The 15,276-nt window shown below is 44.4% G+C and overlaps 1 protein-coding gene across 1 annotated transcript in view; it reads left to right on the top strand.

Annotated features, from left to right (window-relative positions):
• Positions 1 to 14,001: 14,001 nt before the first annotated feature.
• lmo3 (LIM domain only 3) overlaps positions 14,002 to 15,276 on the top strand; it is a gene marked incomplete at its 3' end in the record, with an annotated part of 43,693 nt that continues 42,418 nt past the window's right edge. Inside the window, exon 1 of the mRNA XM_079184227.1 lies at positions 14,002 to 14,110. Coding sequence (XP_079040353.1) covers positions 14,086 to 14,110 — 25 coding nt within the window. The 5' untranslated portion in view covers positions 14,002 to 14,085. The remainder of the gene's footprint in view (positions 14,111 to 15,276) is intronic.

Below are 15,276 nucleotides of genomic sequence, written 5' to 3'. Positions count from 1 at the left end.
TAGCATCACGCTCAGGCCAGAGCTAGTTTAATTCTGAGCTGCATTGCAGATCATAACATTTCACAATTTACTTTGACATGGTGTGAACAAATACAAATATATTCCACCTCCAGTCCTACTAACATGTAACAACCACGGTGTAACACTGAAGTTCACGGACGGAACTAGCTAGGTAGCATTACAACGTTCGTCAGAACAATTAACTACAAAATATAGCTAACTACATTTATCACACATCTCTAATCAGGTTACAACATTACAAAACATTTAACTGTATTTACATTCGATCACAACCCAAGTTACAGACAGAAACAAGTTTAGCATACCTGTGGATTAATACAGAGACGGGATCGATGTTAGCATCACGCTCAGGCCAGAGCTAGTTTAATTCTGAGCTGCGCATGAGCGGAGCCTGTAGCTACGTTCGTCTCTAATGGATCCACAGCAGCACCAAAGCGCCATCTACTGACGTGATCGTGTATTACCTTGATATAAAGTCTGAAGAGTTAGAATAGTTCAATTATTAACAAAAAGTGTGTGTGGGGGGGGTCTGTTTTAATACAAATTAAACCTGTAGCATTTCCAACCTACTACACTGGCTACTTCTTCTGACTACTTCTTTGCACAGCTTGAGTAGATAATAGTGTGAAGATAATCATGGGTATTTTGGTATATCATTTGAGTATTTTTTCGTGCATAGTTTAAATTTCTGTTCAAATTATATTATGGAGATGACACTTTTTTTATAGGAATTTTGCCCTGAAGTCAAATTGCAAGGCACAAGAAAATTATTTTTACAAATTAAAGTTTTGCAAGATAACACAACATTTTTAGGCAAGGCAACAAAAACATAGATCTTTTTCATCTATCATTCTAAAATACCCAACCCAGTATGCTAAAAATGATATTACTATACAACTAAACAGCATCCTCAATTGTGTTGACCATTCGTAAAGCTTGGTTTACATGGTTAACTTTGTGAATTGAAACAAAACTAAACAAAAAATGCAACAAATATGACTCGGTTAGATTAATGCAAGAAAACTACTTTGTTAAGATTGGTAAAAGATCATGGTTTGGCTTGAAAATGAATACGTTTGTGAAGTAATGTTTCAATCGTAATGATGAAATGGTTTCATGTACCTTTCCCGTGTACCTTTGGTATCACACGGTACACAGACAGCCTCCAGGGTGAAAGTCCTGTGTTTGTCGCAGACATTTTTGTGATACATTAAGCACAAACGTAATCTGGGAGAAAATATGTTTCCATTGAAATATAACTGACAAGGCAGTTTAGCTGTCTGGGAATGCAGTGGGCCGTCAGGGCCTGCAAGGCCTTCTCTGCTGGCCTAAACAGAATCACAAAGTTATAGCCATTTTATAATTTAATAATTTTTCTTAAATACTCTACATGTATCATAATTTATAAAAATATTTTTCCCATTATCTTATTTTCTCATTGCACAGCTACTGTGCTCCTCAGCTGCTCTGCTTCAGTGCAGCTTGTTTTAAGTAGAGCTTTTATCCAATCAGAGTTCACCTCTGTGTCTCTAGGTAGAAGAGAGGCCCCAGGCCTGCAGACTCACCAGTGCCTCCATGTTCAGTTTAAGTGAATGGAGACGATATTGTTGATTGTCATAGTCTTCAACCAATCAGATCTTTAGTTTGACATGTTGGGCGTATTCTTTGACGTGTCAGAGCTGCTAGCTGGCCTATAAGTACGTCAGCATTAACAGGCAGCTCAGTTTGCAGGAGCAGCTCTGCAGTGAGATGCAGCATGCGCTGTGATTGGTCAGTGGGCGAGCACGTGACTATCGTGAAACAAAACTTACAGAGCAGAGGCTTAGTCGGAGAAGTAAGAGTTCAAATTGAAAGATATGGAAGAAATTATGATATTTTTTGCATTTTGTTTGGTGTAGATTATTCTTTTTTTTACCTAGCTTTGTTTTTTAACACTCAATGACTGAAATTGGAGGAGAAACGGATTTGTGAGTTGGGATTTAACTGTGGGATTAAACTCTTTGTCAACAAAGAAAGGAGGATGTGATCAGCATTTGGTCAGTCAACTGGTTCGTTTTTTTAACACTTGCGGGGCATCAGCTGTTTTTGTTCCGGTTCAGAGGTCACACAGACCGTTGTCTCCTAGTGAGAGCAGAAAACATTATATTTCCTACAATTTAAGCTTCTGCATTTTCCAAATGCACTAGTATTATTCAAACGTGTTGTTCGGTTTGTAAGCCTTATACCGAACGGTTTAATACGAATACGTAACGTTATATAGTTACAGCCCAAGAAACGAATAATAACCCTAGCTGTGGCGCCATCATGTGGTTATAAGGTGGTATTTCAGCAGTAAAGGCCCAGGTATAAAATGCACGGCCCGCCACTGAGGGAACGTTATTTTTATGAGACCAGGCTGAAATACCACGTGAAATTAACAAAGTAGCTAAATTGTCAAGTTATTTAAACAAGTTGCATTACCAAGATCTAATAACTAACACTCCCAAGAACCAATGTCATTTAATGCCTGCTTTCAATTATGTTGTTAATACTTTAATGCCACATTTACTCTTAATAAATTGTATCTAATAACCAGTTGTTACTACTTTCTACACTGCTAACTGCATCTATAGCACTAGTGCATTTCATGCACCCCAAACACACAGGAGTACTGGCTGCTGGAACCACTGGGCGAGCTGTCCCTGGCTTGCTCCGTCTTGTTCTACGCGGTGATGTTCTGCTTGACCGTGGCTCGGCTGTGCTCCCCTCCAGGGGGGCTCATTTGTAAGACTCCCTCCCTGCGCTACTCTAAAGCAAGAACCACATGCTTACATGTGGCCCTCAATTAGTTTTGTTACTGAGCGGCTCAGAGAGGCCGCACTGGAGGATGCACTATAACGAATGACTGACACATTATTGTTGGTAGCCAGAGGAGATGGTGACTGTTGTTGTTGTGGAAGTCTCTGCATGATGATGCTCTAGTGCAGCGCTCAAACTGCTGGAGCTGATGCTGAACTCTGTTTTGTAAAAACAACTGCAGTTTGGATTTCTTTGACTTGAAATAATAGTTATCATAAATAATATTGTTTTGTCATTTGTATTTACTTATTTATCTATTTATTTTGCAGTGGAGGTGCTCTTCTGCCCCAAGTCTCTGCAGGTTTTCCTCTCAGGCTCCAAAAGCCTCCAGTAATAGTCACAATTTCATCATTTGTCATTTCTTTCTCAGCCACATAGTTTGATGCAAACCCATTCACACTGCTATCAGACACAGGTGAGGTGCAAACATCTCTTCCTTCCAACTCCACTGTCAGAGGTTCTAATGGGTTAGGTATGACTATTGTCCTGCTCCTGACAGAGAGAACCACCTGGAGTACAACACAAGCCTTCCATGTCTACAACAGATGGCTTAATGTCAGAGGTACAATGAATATTATAAAGATGTATGTTTATATTGAAATCTGTAATCCAGAGTGAGATTTGCTCACTCAGCATTTTTCTCTTTAATTTGTACAAAAGGAATAAAGCTCTGCACATGTGTTTTTATTTTTTTGCTGTGTGATGACCTTTTTTGCTACAGTGTCTTGGAGGATGGAACATGAATATGCTGTTGGAAAAGATGTCGTGGAAAGCAATCTCCCATCATCAGGGAGGGAAGAACTGTACTCACAGGTATTAAATTGACTATTCATTCATGTGTATGTAAAAATGGCAACCGCAAATCCAATATAAACATCCCATTCTAAGCGGCACAGTTTGACTGTCAACTGATGCTCTGCACCGCAATCAGGGATTGTCGGCAAGAGATTAAAAGATATTTTCCTCTTCAGGCGGAGTAAATTGGTTTTGGATTAAGGCTGATTGATTGCTGCTGAGGTATACGGCAGTCTGTTTGAAATGCTCAGTTCTGAACACACAAGTAATTTCAGCCCAAGCTACTCAAGGAAATCGCACTGGATGGAATCGATAGATATTATGTAGCAGTTACCAGCATTGCATTGTTCAAGGTTATCATTAAAGGCTTGGAGAAATAATATTATATGATACCGAATGAGTTTGCATTAGTGTAAGATACAGATAGAGGGCTTGTGTTAAGATGTTGTCAGTGTGTGTGTGTGTGTGAGCTAGCATGTGTAAGGGCATCAAACATGAGTTTGTATTACATATGTAATTTCCGTATGTATATCAGTGTTTATGGATCAATATGTCTTGGCAACGGGAATAAAATGGACTGGAAATGAGAGCGGGCTTCAGCTTGGCTCTTCTACTGTCTCCATGTTATACTTGAACTGGGATGTAGGATTTCAGTTTTAGTACCAAAATACTGAAAACTGTCAATACCACTTACGAGAATAGAAAAGAAATCATTCTGTTTCCTCTTACCAGTGTGATACGAAAATGCCGTGCGGGAATACGAAAAATTAGCATGCACATTTTTTGCATGACAACTTTGCATGATGGGTCCAGTGTGCATTGCACTGATCTACATTTTCGTCAAAAACAAGACAAAAACAAAGAAAGCTTTTTTTGAGAGAAGAAAAGGGAGTCAAGCAGTAGCTCCTTCATTTCCTGAGGAAGAAGAAAAAGATTCTGGGTTCATCCAATTTTGTAGAAGCGCATAGAACATGGAGTTCCTCAGGCAACACCGTGGAAGAGTTTGAGGGGATACTCACCCCACACACCAGAGAAAACACACCAAGTACCACCAATCAATCAACCTTGAGCAACGAGTATGTTTGAGGTGAGAATTTCCTCCATCATTTCTCTTCCAAATGTTAGATAATTAGTTGGGCTTAATTTGTTTAAACTGCCTTTTGCTAACCATAATGATACTGTTGTCTCTGTGTCGCTCAAGAAAATATATATATATATATATTCTATATGTATAGAAGTCTATGAGAAAATGACTCTACTTCTCTCTTGATTTATTCCCTCAGTAAACATTGTAAACATGAGTTTATGGTCTCAATCTCTAGTTTCAAGTCTTCTTCAATACAGCATGATGTTCCTTTAGTAAATTAGTAAGCAGGGTATGCTTAACGGAAACATTCGTTAACTGATTGGCGACGGCCAATACGCCGAACTCGAGGATTCATGACCGCAGTCCACAAACCAATGGGTGACGTCAAGCCAACTACGTCCACTTCTTCTATACAGTCTGTGGCAAAGAGGTGGATTGTCGGTGGAGCTGCGCAGCAGAGGAGGCAGCTCGCATGTTGCCTGCTAAACAACGCTGTGGTAATCGTTATGTGACAATGTCAACAATATGTTTAATGCTAATTTCTGTGCAATAATTAGTCATTTGTTTGCACAGTTTACTGATTCGAAAGCACGATGTATTCATTTGTATGCACCCCATTATACCTCCCGGGTTTTCAGACATGTGTCTGCTTCTGAGATATTAATAGAATATAATCTAATTAGTTATTTGGTTATCTGTATGAAACCAGAACAGACAGACCTCATCCATTAAAAGTGTACAGCGCAGACACCTTTCATATTTGCTCATATTTGTTCTTCAAAAGTTTTTTTTCCTGTGCTGATTTTGAAACGTTGCTTTATTTTCCTCCGCTACAGTAAAGTCTGATGTCTTGACCTTGAGGTGTGTTTCTCGATAACATATTCACAACATTCTAAACTCCAGTCATTTTACTGGTGCTGTTTTGATGTCCACCCTTATTCAATAATATGTACATAACTTTGATTTGCATTCATTACTCAGAGGGCCAAAGGAAAAAGTTATTGTGATGTTCCGATCAATAAGTCCTTGAATTTGATATCTGTCAGAATGTAGGGATGAGAATATATTGCCTTTTTTATATTACTCTTTCTTTTCTTTTATGTTTGCAAGATATTTACCAAATAAAATGAATCACCGATCTCTTTTCAACAGTAGTGCCATCTTAATTTCAAATATATTTTATCATCTATGACATTATTCATTTACAAGGATGAGCAGGTAGATTACAACTCATCACATGATTACCACAGAAACATATTTTTGATGATAAAGACATAACAGTGGTCTCCTGGTTGAAAGTGCTGTTTGACAACGGCCTACTGAGCCAACAGAGGTAGAGTAAGGCTTTACAGTAAGGCTTTACAGTAAGGCTTTACAGTAAGGCTTTACAGTAAGGCTTTACAGTAAGGCTTTACCACGACTGACAGAAGCCATTTCATTATTAATGGGCCGACAACATTCTAAGTGGATGCTCTGAAAACGTAATAGCATGTTCTGTGGATTATCCAGCCAAAAACTGAATGTGTTTCTTACACCACAAACTAAATTGCATGTCTAAACAATCTGCATGAATAGAAACCACCAGTTTGGTCCCTTTTACCCCTTCAGAGTTGGCCTCCATTTTACTGGATGTTAACTATTTATAATTTCTGAAAATGCACCGTGCAAGTTCCTCTTGTATTCTAACATGTGAGAAACAAGTTTCAAGGTGGCAGAGTAAGCCATGATACAGCCCAAGATGGCACACATACAAAACAGGAAGTGGACCAGCGTGTGTAGGATTTGGTGGCATCTAGTGGTGTGGTTGCAGACTGCAACCAACTGAATACCCCTCCACTCACTCCCTTTTCAAGACTGTCGTAACGTGAGCAGTCGAGGGCAAAACCGTATTAACGCTGTTCGCCTGTCTCAGAGGCCGTCCTCACCATAAGAGCAGTCAGACAGCGGCTGGCGGTACCTCGGTTTCACAAGTGTGTCGGAGAACATCGGTGTCCTTCAGGTGACCTAAAATGCAAAAGGCTCTTTACTAGAGCCGGTGTTTGGTTTGTCTGTTGCGGGCTACTGTAGAAAAATGTCAGACTCCGTGAAGAGGACCTGATCCCTATGAAGGGCTCTTTCTAAACGAAAACATAATTCCTCGTTTCAGGGGATTAATAAAAACATAACTATGAATATTAGATTAGATTTCTGATAATAGACCCCCCTGGAATGCCACACATGAGCCCTTTAAACATTCATTTAGATATGGGACAATATTAACAAACTACATCCACCATTGCAGGTTTGGTCAATATGGAGCTCGAAGGAGTTTTGAGAAGTTGCAGGCTCTGTTTTTGTGTTGAGCACGGCGAGTAGCGCAGCCCTCGTCCCTTGACGTGGAGATTCCAATCCAGTGGCGTATCGCAATCTTGGTGCCAAGAATGAGTGTCTCGCAGGGTGAGTCTGCTCGGAGCAGGTCGGCGGCTCTGTGCAGCAGTGGTCTGTGATATTTTGGTGAAGACACTCCCATATAAACCTCTTTAAAATCACACAAACACCTACTCTAGTTTTGTTCGTCTGACATGCAATCATGCAGGAGAAAAAACCCGTTGTATTCTGATTATAACATTAATGCCACAGAATAAATATGAATGAGCATCCTGTTCTGCTGGCCTTTCCTTTACTCTGGTGACTCTCTTTACAGCCATCTGCAGGCAGCAGGTATCAGTTCCATCTGCAGCCTCTAATTGGAGTGATGTTACACGCTGTCAAGCCACAATTACACAAGACAGATCAACAAGCACCAATGTGGTGAAATAACCACAGAAACTTCTGTGCTTACATGCACATCACACTTGTCGGTCATGATTCATTATCCTACATGCCTTTTAATGCATTTTAAATCAACAGGCATGTTGAACACTGACACATTAAACACTGTTCACGGTTCAAACTTGAAACCAGGGGAAAACAACTGCTCCGCATTTGTGATGACACTACAGTGAGATGTGAGGCTGTGAGCAGCAACATGATGTTATGGAGATCGCTGGGTTTGGTTTTTTACATATTTACTTGTGGATCGTTACCAGGATAATTTATGGCGACTGTCACAATAAGTCTCCCATAAAGAGTCACTGTGTCATGATGGGGAGAGCCCGGTGCTTAAAGGGGGTGACTGTGAACTTCATCCACACAACTAGAGCCCCGAGCGTCCATCCTGGTGGACATCAGGTCTGGAGTGACAAAAAAGTGGCTGATGACATCAATAACTGGATGGCTTATTAAGCTGGCACAGTGATTTCAATCATAAAAGTTGTTTTAAGAGTACACAGTACTGCTTTTGAGATTCCTCCAGATGAAGTCAGTCCATCTCTGAACCCACATAAGTGTTATGATGTGTGTTAAGTGAGATGTTTGACCTGATTAGAAAGTCTTCCTGTAAGATTTTGGGCTCGGATGAGCTGTTAAATAAAACACTGGGGTGGTGGGCCGGCTTCTGGGACTCAAGCCCTGAATGTTTCCTCAAAAGCCCCGATTCTTTTCGGTCTTTACAATACTTTGTGTCATTTCCCTTCAGTCTGTCTGACTGGAGCAAAGGTTCTATCACTGGGGAAATATTGCCATCAATGTCCACAATAACATTGTCTTACTATTCTATTCCCTACAGAAATCTAATATAACTAAATGTTCTTCTGTTAGTCTAATATTCATGGACAGCACATTATTAGTTAAAGAGGTTTTTGGGGGAGTTCTTCCTGTTCTGATGTGAGGGTCCCGGGACAGATGATGTCGTATGTACAGATTGTAAAGCCCTCTGAGGCAAATATGTAATTTGTGATTTTGGGCTATACAAAAATAAATTGAATTGAACTGAATTCTCTTAGCATTGTTTGGGCTCCTCGATTTGCAATTCGAGCAGCCCAGATTATTATGGCATGGATTGAAATGTAGCAGATTTGTCAGCAAAACATTCATTCTGTGGACTCGAATCCAGCAGAGTGTAACAAAAAGAGGTTTCAAGATTAGTAATGTTGTTTATTCCTAGTCCTCTCTATGTATTCTTTTTATGGAACTTAATAATAATATCAGACAATGGTTGCCTCTTTTTTGGTGTCAGAATGTAGTCATCCTCAACATGTGTTGTGTTCTGGTTTCAGAATGAAGAACACAGTTGGAGAACAAATAGAAACCAATTAAGATGGAGCCTAGTTTTTTTCTGCTTGGCATCTGTCATGTCTTTCCCAAATGACGAACCGTTTTTGAAGGTATTCTGTTATCGAATGGCTTGAAATAGTTCATGTATAGCTGCTGTAAATGGGACCCCCGGACCCTCCCAGGTTTGGGCCGAGTCCCCGATGTTAACCAGGTCTTGCTCCGCCCCTGCTCAGTGTGTGGATTGGTTTCTACCATATAGTCTTTGAATTCACAATGTTGCACTGGATTTTTACTGATCTGTATGAATGAAATAGCACAAATCATGTCCGGTTTCTCCTTGCTTCTCGTTGATTGCTGTTTCCATCTTCAGAGTCAGACAGAACGAGACCGGGCTATTACCAAAGTCCCAGCTCTCTGACTGCTGCTGTCCTCGTTTTATATTCTGACTAAATGAATAGACGCTTGAATTAAGTAATCTCCATTAACTCTCAGCGGAGTTATAAGAAGGGTCAATACTCTTTGGCCCAGCTATTCTTTAGATTTGGACGGCTCCCTTCTGACCCATTACCGAAGGTGATTCTCCAGATTTTTTTTTTGTGGAAGGATGACTCTGGAACTTAGCTCTGCCACTTCTCTTCCTGCCAAAAGACAAAATTGGCCTGCGGGGGAGAGGAAAAGTTGTCATTAAAATTACGTATCCCTTGACCCCACTTGAAGGTCGTATACTGGCAGCAATTACTGAGTGTGACTTTAAGGAGAGGCTCTGCTGGTCGTTAGTGTAGACAGTCCCCTGGCTTATCCCCCTGGGGGAGAAGAGAGAGTGTGTGTGTGTGAGGGGCTGGAGGACCAGAGTGCAGTATCCAATCCTTAAGCTCCTGGTTGGCCTGTGAGGGCTCCACTATAGAGGGAGAATGACAGCAGAGAGGTGCTGGAGTGTCCTCTAGTAAATGTCAAAACCCTCAGTGAGAAGACTCTCTGAAGGACAGACATCTGCAACGTTACTGATGGGACAAACCGCCCACATCTGGTGATCATGACAGCATGATATCAACACTCCTACAGCCATAACTCCTTTCAGCTGTTGGAAACACCTGCTGTCTGTGGGCTGTTTCTCCAAAAAATCCTCGAGTCATTTCTCTCATATGTTTTGCATCAGGGGGGGGCGCGTTTGTAGAAGAAAAAAAAAGGTGAGTAGAAAAGAGGAACAGCCAACGAAGTAGACAAAAGCTTAAAGTTCATCAACAGGAAAAAAAACGTTAGGTCAAACTGAACGCTTAAAAGTTTAACTGACAAACAAAACAGCACAGAAACACACACACATACACACACACACACACACACACACACACACACACACACACACACACACACACACACACACACACACACACACTATTGATTTGCATTGTCATCTCTCTGTTGATGTGAAAATCAATGGTGGAAGTAACTAAACATTCACTCAAGTTTCATTTACAGGTATTTTCTACACTACTACCCGTCTACATAAAATACATTTATCTGACTGGAGAGTTTCTCTGTTGTTGTGTTGCCTCTAAATATTATTAGGATTTTTTTTTTGCACACCTTAAACGACACCTCATACAACGGTTCATATATCTTATAATGAGTTGTTGTTATTCTTCAGTGTGTTTTCACCACACCACCACAGAGCAGTTACTCTGAAACACTTGATAACACCCCGTCACAAATCTGATTCTATATGTCACCGTAACAATGGTGTTCTTCTTTAGAACATGCAAAAATGTGACATTACCATTTCCCCAAGTGCTTTCTGTTTTAGCACTCTGGCTAATTAGATGGGTGATAGGAGTGGCACTGATTGACATTATAAAAGCTGCACTATTACCCCCCCCCCCCCCCCCCCCCCCCCCTCTCTCTGTCTCTCTCTGTTCAAAGTTGCCATCAGAGGAATTATTTAAGAGAAAAAAGATTCTCCCCTGACAGATAGTATCATCACAACCCTTTATGGAAAGTGCTAACTTACCTTTTTCCCCTCCCTTTCCTCTCGTTTCTCTCTCCATCCGTGCCACTCACTCCCCCAACGGGTGAAAAAAAAGGCAAGGAGAGAGGAAGGAGGAATAGAAAAGTGAGTGAGCTCTGTCAACTGGAGTGAGTGCACTGCTAAGTCTGGCTACACTACAAAGGTTAGCAGATCTGACTGTCAATAGTGTCTTGTGGGTGGGAGGGGGGTGGGAGGAGACGTGGGGTGAGGTGCTGGTGGGGGTGGTTGGGGGGCGATCGCTTTGAGAGAAAGAGATACTTTGATATTTCGGAATGTTAGAAGGGTGAACGTGGAGAACTGGAGGTTGGGGATCTAATTACCGGGCCATAATTGGGGGCTGGGGAATAGGTTGCCGTCCTCTCAACTCGCTGCAGATCAATTATGTTAAGAGAACATCTGTAAGTAGAGCTTAATGAGGTCCATTAGAGCAACATGCGCTGCCTTCCCTAACGGTGCTTGTCAGCTTCTTGGATGAGCTGGAGTGTGCTGCTGACTGGGGACCTGGTGGAGGGGCTTAAATAGGAGAGGAGGCTCCACTCTCCGCCGCTTCTTTCTTCTTCCCTGCCAGAAACCAGAGAGACGCACAGACGAGACACGGGTGAGGAAGCAGCAAAAGAGGGGGGAGAGAAAGAGAGAGACTGAGACAGACCTGTGAGCCGGGGTCCGGGACGCGCAGAGAGCCGCTGATGTGGGGAGCCGAGTTTTAGGCTGATTTGACAACTTCAGATCCTGTCGCCAAGTTTTCTTTAAGACAACCCGGAGTTGCACGAGCTCCGAAGGAAAAAGTTGCCTCGTGGACACTTTGATTCAAAGTGAAGAGGACAGAGAAGACGAGCCCCGCTGCAGCGACCCCCTGACTCTTTTGTTTTGGGCATCTCTGGCTGGACTTGTAAAGGTACGTGTTCGGTCCCGTTGTGTGTTTCTGGGCTTTTAACGCGTAAAGTGTCGTCAAGACCTAAACACCACCAGCGCACAGCGTCTTCATCACCTAGTGCCCCCCCTCTCCATCCGCTGTTCATCACACAGCGCGCTGGTTAAACGAAGAAGCCGCCGTCGGCTGTCATTTTATTTCTTCATTTAGAGAAACGTGCGGAAGGTTGAGGTCAGGTACAAACATGACGAGCTTCTCCTCCGCTTTCTGTCCGTGAGCGCGCACACGTTTGATGGTTATAAACAGCTGCGCGTGTCCTATGGAGGACTGGATCCGCGCGCCGCGTTACGATCTCCCTCCATCCTCCTCCACCGCTGCCGTCTCTCTCCATCTTCCATTCATTCACACGGGAAGATGAATAACCGATCGGAAGGGCAGCCCCCCCCCCCCCCCCCCCCAAACACACACGCGCGCGCTTTAGAAAATTGCATGATTGCCGAGATAGGCCGCCTTGAAATAATTCAATCCATGACAAAACCTAATTACTGGCAGGTAATACCCTGTCAGCTTTAATGCATCTCATCACTCATAATGGCGCAGAGAGCATTTTATGACCCATCTCATTATCGCTGCGTTTTAGGCTCGAGCCGCATGCCAACTATTGACTTGTATCTCCTCCTCCCACAGCCTCCCTCCCTCCCTCCTTCTCCCTGCCAGAATATTCAAGGAACTAACTTCCACTTGTCTAGGGCGCGTGTTGGAACACTGAATGGTGCGTATATATGCAACAGGTGTGTGTGTGTGTGTGTGTGCGGCCGTGGGCCTCGCCGTGGTCGCGAAGTATGCAATAACAAGGCACAAAGAATAATCCCGTCCTCTTATTACCGGAAACATTGACATAACGGCTGTGGAGCAGAGAGGCGACCATCGTCGGTGGAGCCCGTGACCTCACATGACGCCCGCTCATTGATAACAGAAACACACGAGTGACGGACTCATTGTTTTAATGATAAACTAATAGGCCTATTCGATTTAGCCAAGTGTGTTGTTAACACTGTGAACAACCACGTCAGCAGGTGTCAGAAAGTGTGTGTTTTACGTCTCCTCGTGAGGTGCCCCTGAACGCAGCATGTCCACCTTAAATTCAAGACTAAACTTGTCCTGACGTTCAGAGCGCTCTGCGTGTTGCTGTCTCTAATATAATGAGCGTCGCGCGCACCCGCGACTCCAAGATTAAAGGACGTTGAGGGGGGCGGATATGGGCGTTCCAGGGACGCGCACGCGATGCATGCCTCTCCGTCATATAGCCTAGTGGAGCGGCTTGTAATAAGTGAGTGACCTTATCGTGGCAGTGTAATGTTTCTCCGGAGAGGGATTGGTTTTTTTTGGAGGTAATAAAGCTCGACTCCCCCCCACGTCTCTCGCCACTCTCGCTGATGCATCGGGGACATCGGCCGGCCTGAGCCCCACGCGCACTCCTGCCGCACGCTCACACCGCTTGAACACCTGTAGCAGTCTCCCACAAACCGGTTCGCTCTGACCCACGTGGAGCTCATTCTGTCCTGACGCGCGGCGCAGCGCGCGATGTCAGTTTGGTGAACTTTTTGCTGTTGTTGTTGTTTTTGTCCCGTTCAGAGGAGCATCTGTAGCTGGAGTTCATTCACACTTCTGCTTCACTTGTTGACAAAGGTGAGTGCGCTGGAGAAGCTTCCTCTGCTGCTGCCGCTAACGGTCTCCGTCACCAGAACGAAGCTGGAAGGGTTTCGCAGATAAACAGTTAAACCGGCTGTGTGAGTGAATACAGGGGAGTCGCGGAAGAGCAGGTTTAATGCTTGGGAAGGGGGGGGGGGGGGTTGGGGGGGACCGTTCCATAGCGGCACGGTGCCCCGGTGGCGGGGCTACGTCTAAAGCGCTGATTAGCGGAGCAGCGTGTAGCAGCAGCCGCTGCGTGTAGCGGGGTTAGAAGGTGTGAGCTCGGCGGAGGGGGAGAAGCGTCTCTCCCTTTTTGTCGTTCTGTCTGCGTCTCTCCGCGCGGCGATGTAAAAAAACGTTCTCTCACGCGCCGCGTGACGACCCGACGGCGGCGAACAAGCTCGCTCGAGCTCCTCATCACATCCGCCTGCGTTTTGTTGCCCCCCGCCCCCCCTTCCCCCTCCCATCCCCACCGCCTTCTTTTCCTCACTGCTCGCTGGTCGCCGTGCTGGATTGTTCCCTCTAACAAAGCGCCCGATCCCAGCCTGCCTGCAGACAGCTGCTCTCCGGGACCAGGCGGCTTTGCGGGTGTTGCGTGGTGAGGCGCCTCAGCGGGTTCAACAAATGCAGAAAAGGGAGAAAAGTTTCGGTAAGAACGCTTACTTTGCGCTTCGGTTTGTGTGTGAAAATGGCACGTTTCGCGCGTGTGCGAAACGTGTGTGTGTGTTTAGCGTGCTCTGCGACGTTGCAAGTTGCAGCATCTCTCTCCGTCGTAGAGGGCGACGCGTCCAGATCCGACCTGCTGTTGCTGTGAAGCCGGCCGACTCTCCGCGTTATTCCGCTGATAACCTTTTCATCGGGACATCACGGGGACGTGCTCTGATGTCGTGTCGGTTGATCGCGGAGCCGATGCGTGCGCAGCGGCTCCGGAGAGGCTGCTTGTCAAAGCCGCATGGCAAATTGAGTCTCTGTGTTCAATCCGTTATTGGCCTTTTACCAGCGCTCCGCTGCCATGGCAACAGTAATTAAACTGATAGGGTGAAATGTCAGCATCTCTCTGCCGCCGAACAGCTGGGACTGAAATGGCAGCTCCGCTCCGTGCCCCTCGCCATCATCCTCCATCCGGCTCGGATGGTGATACATGTGGCCGAGGACGCGCGGCGGCAGCAGCAGCCTTGAAGTCCACAATGAGAGAGGGAGAGAGGGAGAGAGGGAGGATACGAGCCGGAGCACAAACAAAACAGATATGATTAGGGCTCCGAGCAGCTGTGATTCCCTTTATGGAGAAAACGAGGCTTTTGTTCACCACTTCCCCTCGGCAGTCGGAAGAGCGAAGTGGTCAAATTCCTGCCATGCTTCTTCTTCTTCTTCTTCTTCTTCTTCTTCTTCTTTTATTCTCCCCCCGTCTCCCCCGAGTTGATTGCATAGTAAAAAAAAGAAAAGAAAAAGGGGGGAGTGGGAACTCTTCCCTCTTTTGGTTTGGTAATGAGCAGCGGGACTTTGTAGTGTTAACGAGGCCCGGACGGATCAGTGCCGCTGAACGGACGCAGCCGGCCGAGCAGCCGCGCTCCAAAATCCAGCCAATTAACAGATGAACAGCCCCATCGCAGGGAGCACTGCGACCCGTTCCATTGGCTCTGCAGATGATTTAGCACCAAACATATAGACTGTGGCACGTGACAACAAGTGATCTTCATGTGTACTGATACATTTTTTAATTTCAGCACCTTACCAGTGTTTTGCATGCTTGAAGCCTATTTAACTCAGTTAGTTTGAACACACATTTGTTTTTGTCCTACTTCCAGGAGTACTAGT

This window comes from Pholis gunnellus, assembly GCF_910591455.1.
Source record: "Pholis gunnellus genome assembly, chromosome: 22".
In the NCBI taxonomy this organism is placed as follows: domain Eukaryota; kingdom Metazoa; phylum Chordata; class Actinopteri; order Perciformes; family Pholidae; genus Pholis; species Pholis gunnellus.
The sequence above is the reverse complement of the archived record's forward strand: the minus strand, read 5'-3'. Positions and strand labels throughout refer to the sequence as shown.